This window comes from Orycteropus afer, unplaced genomic scaffold (genome assembly GCF_000298275.1).
Source record: "Orycteropus afer afer isolate SDZICR_OR568_19922 unplaced genomic scaffold, OryAfe1.0 scaffold00042, whole genome shotgun sequence".
NCBI lineage: Eukaryota > Metazoa > Chordata > Mammalia > Tubulidentata > Orycteropodidae > Orycteropus > Orycteropus afer.
In genome coordinates, this window is record NW_006921629.1 from 3,236,632 (window position 1) to 3,245,046 (window position 8,415).

The 8,415-nt window shown below is 39.0% G+C and overlaps 1 protein-coding gene across 1 annotated transcript in view; it reads left to right on the forward strand.

The window, feature by feature from the left end:
* The window catches only part of MYO1D (myosin ID), a 431,366-nt gene that overhangs the window by 270,230 nt on the left and 152,721 nt on the right, over positions 1 to 8,415 (forward strand). Inside the window, exon 18 of the mRNA XM_042780479.1 lies at positions 1,098 to 1,202. Within this exon, the coding sequence (XP_042636413.1) occupies positions 1,098 to 1,202 (105 nt within the window). The remainder of the gene's footprint in view (positions 1 to 1,097; positions 1,203 to 8,415) is intronic.

Here is an 8,415-nt window from a genome sequence, read left to right on the forward strand (position 1 = left end):
ATCTTGAAACATCCTTTGTGATGATGAATGCCACGCCATTCCTCTTCAATTTGTCATTCCCGGCATAGTAGATCTTATGGTTGTCTAATTCAGAATGCCCAAAATCGGTCCATATCAGCTCACTAATGCCTAGGATATCAATCTTTATGTGTTCCATTTCATTTTTGACAACTTCAGTTTTCCTAGATTCATACTTCATATATTCCATGTTCCAATTACTAATGGATGTTTGCAGCTGTTTCTCCTCAATTTGAGTCATGCCATGTCAGCACATGGAGGTCCTGAAAGACTTACTTTATCCATATCATTAAGGTAGGCTCTACTCTGATGATACAGCTCTTTCCTAGTCCTATTTTGAGTGCTTCCAACCCATGGGGCTCGTCTTCCTGCACTGTGTTGAAGTGTTTCTGAGCTATTCATAAAATTGGCCAGTAATGTATCAGACAGTGTTTCTCTGCTATTCATAAGCTTTTCGCTGGCCAATTTTTGAGAAATGGATGGCTTCCTCCTTCTTCCTAGTCTATCTTAGTCTATAAACTATGTTGAAACCTGTGCACTATGTGCAACTCTGATGGCGTCTGAAACACCAGTGACACAGCCTCAAGCCTCACAGCAACGTACAAGCCCCACAGGATGACAAGCTGACAGACAAGTTTGTCTCCCTTTGCTGTTGGAAACCTCTGCACCCTCCCCTTACCTGATTCCTACTGGAACCTGCCACTTGTGGTCCCCAGCCATTCTTTCCCTTTCCTGGCTCTAGGGGGCTTGGGTTCTAGCCTTGCCTCCCTCCCCTTTACCTGGATCCTGCCGCTCCAGAGGTCCCAGGCCTCTCCTACTTCCCCCCTTTCCTGGCTCTAGGGCGCCTGGGGCCTAGCCTTGCTTCCCAGCCCTTTATACCTGGATATCCTGCCACTCCACAGGTCCTCAACCTCTCCTGTTCCCTCCCTTTCCCAGCTCTAGGGGGCTTGGAGCCTAGATGGAAAGTATGTGTGTGGACATATGTGAGAATAGTTATAAAGCATATACAAGAAGAGTGAGTGCCTTTGTATCTAAAATGCTAAGCATACTTATTTTATCATTTTTGCATTTTCTTTCAGAAGCCAGATACACCACAGACCTCAGGCACTTTTGTCCCTGTTGCTAATGAACTAAAACGAAAGGACAAATACATGAACATCCTCTTTTCCTGTCATGTCCGTAAGGTAAGATAAGCTTGAAACAGACCACCTTGAAAAGAAAAGACGGATTCAGATGAAACTCACTTAGGAATGCCTGTAATGAAACATAACACTAGGTACATAACTAGCTACATCATCAGCCTGTTGTAACACACTGTTGGAATGGCTAAAGGGACATTTAGAATTAGGCTATAAAGTCTTCCTAAAGGCAGTGCATTTTTTTTGGTAATTATTTCTTTATAAAAAAGGGGGGAAGGACATAGTTTGGAGAAGAGGAAAATGACATACTAAGATTTGAAGATGACAAAGAAAGAGGTTCTGTGCTATGACTACATTTGCTTGTCTGAGAAGAACATGTGAGTCATTGTTTACCTGCAGGCGATAGCTCTCAGACAAGTGGAAAAGGAGAACCCAAGGTACTAGGTTAAAAAAAAAAAGAAAAAAAACCTTAATACACATGATTAGAAAAATCGGAAACTGAAATAATGATAAAAGAGCATTTTGTAAAATTATGAAAGTAAATATTAACACGGTAATAAAATGGAAGCAATATTGATATAAATAATAATAAAGACTAGAGTAAAAATTAATGAAATAGAGGATAAATAATAGAAAAAAATCAGAGAAACCAAGTTGATTCTTTGAAAAGCAACCAAAAGGACAAACCTTTAGCTAGACTGACCAAATATTATCACAGAAGAGGAAGATTAAAATTCATCCTTGTGTTATGTTGTTGTTAGGTGCCATTGAGTTGGCTGCAGCACTTAGTGACCTGTGTACAACAGAATGAAACACTGCCCCGTCTTGTGCCGTACTCAGTCATTGCTGTGCTTGGGCCCGGTGTTGCAGCCACTGTGTCAGTCCATCTCATTGAAGATCTTCCTCTTTTTTGCTGACCCTCTACTTTACCAAGCATGATGTCCTTCTTCAGGGACTAGTCCCTCTTGATAACATGTCCAAGTACATGAGAAAAAGTCTCACCATCTTCACTTCTAAGAAGCATTCTGACTGTACTTCTTCCAAGACAGATTTGTTCTTCCGGCAGTCCATGGTATATTCAGTATTCTTCAAATGCCCCAATTCTTCCCCAGTCTTCATTATTCATTGTCCAGCTTTCACATGCGTATGAGGTAATTTAAAAGACCGTGACTTGAGTCAGGCTCACTTTAGTCCTTAAGGTGATATCTTTGCTCTTTAACAGTTTGAAGAGGTCTTTTGCAGCAGATTTGCTCCATGCAGTCCTTCATTTGATTTCTTTACTGCTGCTTCCTTGGGTGTTGATTATAGATCCAAGTAAAATGAAATCCTTGACAGCTTCAACATTTCCTGTTTATCATAATGTTGCTTATTGGTCCAGTTGGGAGGATTTTTATTTTCTTTATGTTGAGGTATAATGCATACTGAAGGCTGTAGTCTCCGACCTTTGTGTCATCTGCATATTGCAGGTTGTTAATGAGCCTTTCTCCAATCGTGGTGCTGCATACATCTTCAGATAATACTGCTTCATCCATGTATTGCCCAAAAACTCTTATCCATGTTTGAACATGATAAGAAAGAAGAGTTCAACTCTATGTATTATAGACATTTAAAAAAAAGAGAGCAGGCTGTTTTAAAGTAAGAATGAAATAAATGCCATCAAGGAGAGCTTGCTGGCAGTGTCTTGGTATGGTCCAAAGTCTAATTGAGCTTCTAGATCCAGATACTCTATCTTATAAGTGTTACCGAGGGTTGATGAGACAGTTAGGAGATGGCTTTTGATAATCAAATAGACACAGTCACACATAAAAATGTATAAATAAAAATAAATAATGCCAGTTTGTGACTGTAACAGAGAAATGTACCATTTCAATGAATCTTCATACCCACTGTCTAGGATACCTCCTTGCTAGTATCAAGGTGTCTGGGAAGTCAAAGTAGTAATCAGAACAATTGATCAGAGAGGGTTGGGTGGTGTTGAGAATTGTGTCCGCTACTGTAGCTCTGGTAGCGTAGTGCCTAAAGCACTTGACTGCTGACCAGAAGGCTGGCAGTTCAAACCTACCAGCCACTCCTTGGAAGGAAGATGGGGCAATCTACTTCCGTAGTGATACTGCCTCGGAAACCCAAGGAGGGGTCGCTATGAGTTGGGTCCGACTTGACGGCACATAACAACAACATAACAACTGTAGAAATACCTTGTGTCTCTGGGCATCTTTCCTGTAATTGCAGTTTTATATCTGATAGGCAGCATGTCTTTCCCTGAGTCCTGCTGGATAAAAATGGAAAAATTCTTATTCATTCTCTGTATTTCTAAGTTCACTGCAAAATCATCTTTCTTCACACTGTAGTTTAAATAATACCTTCTTTAGAAACCTTTCAATCCTAAGGATATACCAAAGTAAATGTGGTATGATTTTAGTAAAGCCTTTATGCTTTGATTCGTTTTGAAACATTCACTTTCCACTAACCCCAGTTATAAAATGTCTCCAAAGGTGGGAGATTTCTGCAAATAGATACTCTCACTATTGTGAGTTTTCTCCTGGATTACCTCTCTAGGGAAGCTTCATCTCTGGTTCCCTGTGGTACTGACTGAACCTATAAATAGATTACTGGAAGTGTTCAGGCAAAAGCAAAATGGTAGGAATTTTTTTTTTAGGTAAGGACTTCAGCTTTGAATAATAGAAGAGACGAGATGAGATATTTTCCAATAGTGAGTCTGTGATCCACTTTTTCTATTACTTTAAGAATTTGCATGGAAGAAAAATAGTCTTGCTGTGTCATAATTATTCTCATTAAGCAAGGATTTAGGAATTTATGTATCCACATAGAATTTTATTTCCCAATTTGATTTACCTTGAAGCTTTTACTTTATTACATGATGTCCTTCCTACTCACTTGTTTCATATTTTAAGGATAATTTGAGTGGCTGAGACAGAAGATAAAGATTTGTGAGGTATTTTCTTTACAGATTGCATTTTTGCATTAAAAAGAAAGTATTATTTCTAAACAAAGCTTCAATAAAATTGCTGCTTTGAGGTTTTTGTTTGTTGTTTTCCAGATTGATTCATGGACATTATTATAGAAAGGACAATACTCTCTACTTTACCACTGAGGTCTACTGGTTTTGACTCTAGACCTTGTCAAATTTGCAAAAAGTTTTTTGTTTTGTTGTTTTGTTAATTGTGATTTGGGTGAAAGTTTACAGAGCAAATTAGTTTTCTACCCAACTACCCATACATGTTCTGCTTTGTGGTATTGACTGTAATCCCCACACTGTTACAGCATTCTTCCTACTTCCTCCCCACACTCACTCGTTCCCCTCATCCTTCCTTTCCATCCCCTCCTACCTTCCAAGCTCTATTCCTGGGCAAATGTTGTCCTCTTGATCTCCTATGCTTGATCGTTTTAACGAGTGCATACTCTCCTGATATTGCTGTTCACCTGTCGGCTTGTCTATCATTTGGCTGACAGTTCAGTTCCAAACTTGAAGGGTGTCTAAGGGCCATAGTCTTAGGGGTTCCACCAGTCTTCATCAGACCAGGAAGACTAGTCTTTTTTATGATTTTGAGTTTTGTGCCACGTGTTCTCCCACTCTGAGACCTCTTACTGTGATCCCTTTCAGAGCTGTCAGCAGTGGTAGCCAGGAACCATCTACTTCTTCTGCTCTCAGGGTCATGGAGACTGGTGTTCGTTCATGTGTTCCATTAGTCCTTTGGACTAATTGTTTCCTACATCCTTGATTTTCTTCACTCTTCTTTGCTCTGGACAAGGAGAGACCAGTAGTTGTACCTTAGATGATTGCTCACAAACTTTTAAGACCCTAGTCCCTATTCATCAAAGTAGAATGTAGAACATTGGCTTTGTGGACTGTGTTTTGCCAGTTGAACTTAGTGTCCCCCAAGACCATGGTCCTGAGCCTCCATGCCCAACGACTCATTCCTTCAAAGTATTTGGTTATGACTAAGATGTTTTCATAAGCAACAAGTTGTTTTGTTTTGCTTTTTGGTGGTTTTTTGTTTTTTGTTTTTGTTTTTTTAATCCCCTTATTTAGTCTGATTTTCTTCATATCATTGTATGAAATGATTTTCATTTATTTTCTGAGCTGTCTCACCCCCATAGTCTAGTCACAGCTTCTTATTATTACCAAGGTGTTATGTTATTCCTTTGTATATCATTAAACCCATTCCTGTCAAGTCAATTCTGACTCAGAGCAACCCTCTAGGACAGAGTGGAACTGCCCCATAGGGTTTCCAAGGCTGTAGTCCTCATGGAAGCAGACGGCCACATCTTTCTCCCATGGAGCAGCTGGTAGATTCAAACCACCAACCTTTCAGTTAGCAGCCATGTGCTTAACCACTGTGCCACCAGAGCTCCACTGCGTGTCATTAACACCATGTAAAGTGATCAAAAATGTACCTTGTAAACGGGGAAAAAAATCCATTATCATTTCATTTGAGCTCATGCTTACTAGCGCAAATTTTAAAAATTAACAGGAGTCATGTGCTGAATAAAAAATTAAGAAATTCAAGCCCATTTTAAAATTCTAATCATAGGAAGAAACTTTTCTCAATGAAATCATGATTCTAAAGATCTTATAAAGGTAGCTACTAGCAAGTAATACGGTGTTGCAAATACATGCACAGCTATGTGTCTTCTGGATCCAAGCACAGTCCTGGAGTGATGACTGATGGGGAAGGTCTTGCTTTCCAGGAACTGAAGTGGGAAATTAAATTAACTCATGGCGAAACACCTTATGAGATTGAAGAAAATGTGCAAACAAATTTCAACTATTATAACCTGGAGAATAAATAATTCCAAAGCAACAATCAGTATGCTTCTCAACAATTACGTTCAGAAGCTTTTCATTAGAGGGATAAGCTGACTAATAAAAGGACCTCCCATCTTGGATATAAAGAACAAGAAGTCCACAGCTCTTCTTTCTGCAGTGCAGAGATGAAGCTTTTCCAAGGTCAAACTAGGCAGTGGAGACTTGAGAAGCCATTGAGAGCTACGCTGTCATCTGGCACTTGGGAAACTGTTTTCTTTTTGTACAACCTCCACATTGTGCTGCAGCCGTCTTCCGTCTGTTTTCCAATCTGACAGCACCTATCTTCATAGGAAACTATCCTGACTGTGGGATTAAAATGCTTTCAGAACCAGTGTTAGCAACAAGAATGTGGTGAATGCTACAGTTTACCCTTTTCTGTATCAGGGGCTGAGAGGTACAAGAAATAAAGCTGTGTGTGGTCACTACCCACAAGGAGCTTCCAATTTGGCTGGAAGACGGAATTATTATCCATGATATAAGGGGGCAATTGATAAAAATCTGTCATGGATATTTGATTCTACATTGTTTTGTTTTGCTCATGTTTTTGTAGAGTATCATTTATACATAGGGAGCTGTACAGCGCTGAAGTGTACAGTTCAATGAGTTTTGACGAAAAGGTATAAATCACAACCCTACCAAGATGTAGAATATTTCCATTGCTCCAGAAAGTGCTCTCATCCACTCTGTGAATCACCCAGCAGTAACCACTGTTCTGATTTCTTTCACTGTGAATTAGTTCTGCTATTCTTGAAATGGACCCCTACAGTTATGTATATTTTATGTATGATATTTTACTTTGTTTTGAACTGAACTTGTTAGAGCCACTATTTTTATCTGTTTTACAAGGAGGACAGCTTTTTGACATATTTCCAACTTTAAGAGACACTGAATAAGCTTTTATATTGATTGAGTTAATTAGAGCTAGATTATTGAAGTTATAGTCAGTAGGTTAATTATCACAAGATTAATAAGTAAAACAACCTCTTTTGCCAAATATAGCATCAACTGTAAGTTTAAAAACACCATGTTCTATGCAACCATTTTAGCAAGTGTATTTTTTCATAACAAACATCTACAGTTTAAAATCAAGTCAATACTCTTTGAAATTATTAAAACAAACTTTTTAATATTAGTTGAAAACTTGTGCCCACAAGTAGAAAGATATAGATAGTAACTCAACTTCGTAATGAGAATTTAATTGTCTTGGTAATTATAAACATAAGCCAACCTTCTTTCCAATCTCTCACAAAAACTTCTTCTATTTTCAAATTCCTGTTTTAAAAGGAAAAACACTTGGCCTTTGGCTTCAACCTTAATTTTTTGTTGTATCCTTAATTCTACATATATTAATTCTACAAATGTACAGCAGAAGTTCAGAGAAGAGTAATCTATTTTTACTATAGGAATTGGGTAAGTTTTAAAATGGTGTGAGGACTTGAGGAATATCTTAAAGTATACATCGATAAAGGGAAAAAGGAGCCAGTAGAAAGTCATAAACCTGTAAGAGAGAGCTTAAGACCTGTCTGACAGGAGCAGAGACCTTCTAGAAAAATGGTTAAATTAGTCAGGTAGTGGCAGATAGGAAGGCTCTTGAAAGTCAAGTAAAGGAATCATAAAACCTGTAAGACAGCAGTAATTATGAATCAGTTATTGGCACCATAGGCAATAGGAAGGCACTGTAGATTTTTTGAACATGTAGATTAATGAGGATCCCTAGTGGCACAATGGTTAAAGCACTTGGCTGCTAACTGAAAGGTCACCAGTTTGAACCCATCAGCCATTCCACAGGTGAAAGATGTGACAGTCTGCTTCCATAAAGATTACAGCTTTGGAAACCCTGTGGAGTGGTTTTACCCTGTCTTATATAGCATCTCTGTGAGATGAAATTGACTTGGCAACAATGAGTTTGGGTTTTTAGGGTCATTATATTTTTTGTTTGCTAGGTGTCATTGAGTTGGCTTCAACTCATAGTGACCCTGTGTACAACAGAACCAAACACTGCCCAGCGGTGCACTATCCTCACAATCATTGCTTTACTGGAGCCCATCATTGCAGCCACTGTGTCAGTCCATCTCACTGAGGGTCTTCCCCCTTTTCCCTGACCCTCCACTTTACCAAGCATGGTATCCTTCTCCAGGAAATGGTCCCTTCTGACAACATGACCAAAGTAGGTGAGATGATCTGACCATTCTCGCTTCTAAGAAGCATTCTAGCTGCGCTGCACTTCCTCCAAGACACATTTGGTGGGTTGTTTTTTTTTTTTTTTTGCCATTGGAAATTTTTTTTTTTTAATTGTGATTTGGGTGAAGATTTACAGAGCAAATTCACTTTCCATACAGCAGTTCACATCCACTTTGTCTCATGACATTGACCACAATTTACAACAGTGCAACAGCTCCCCTCCCACTTCCTCCCGATAATTACCTCTTC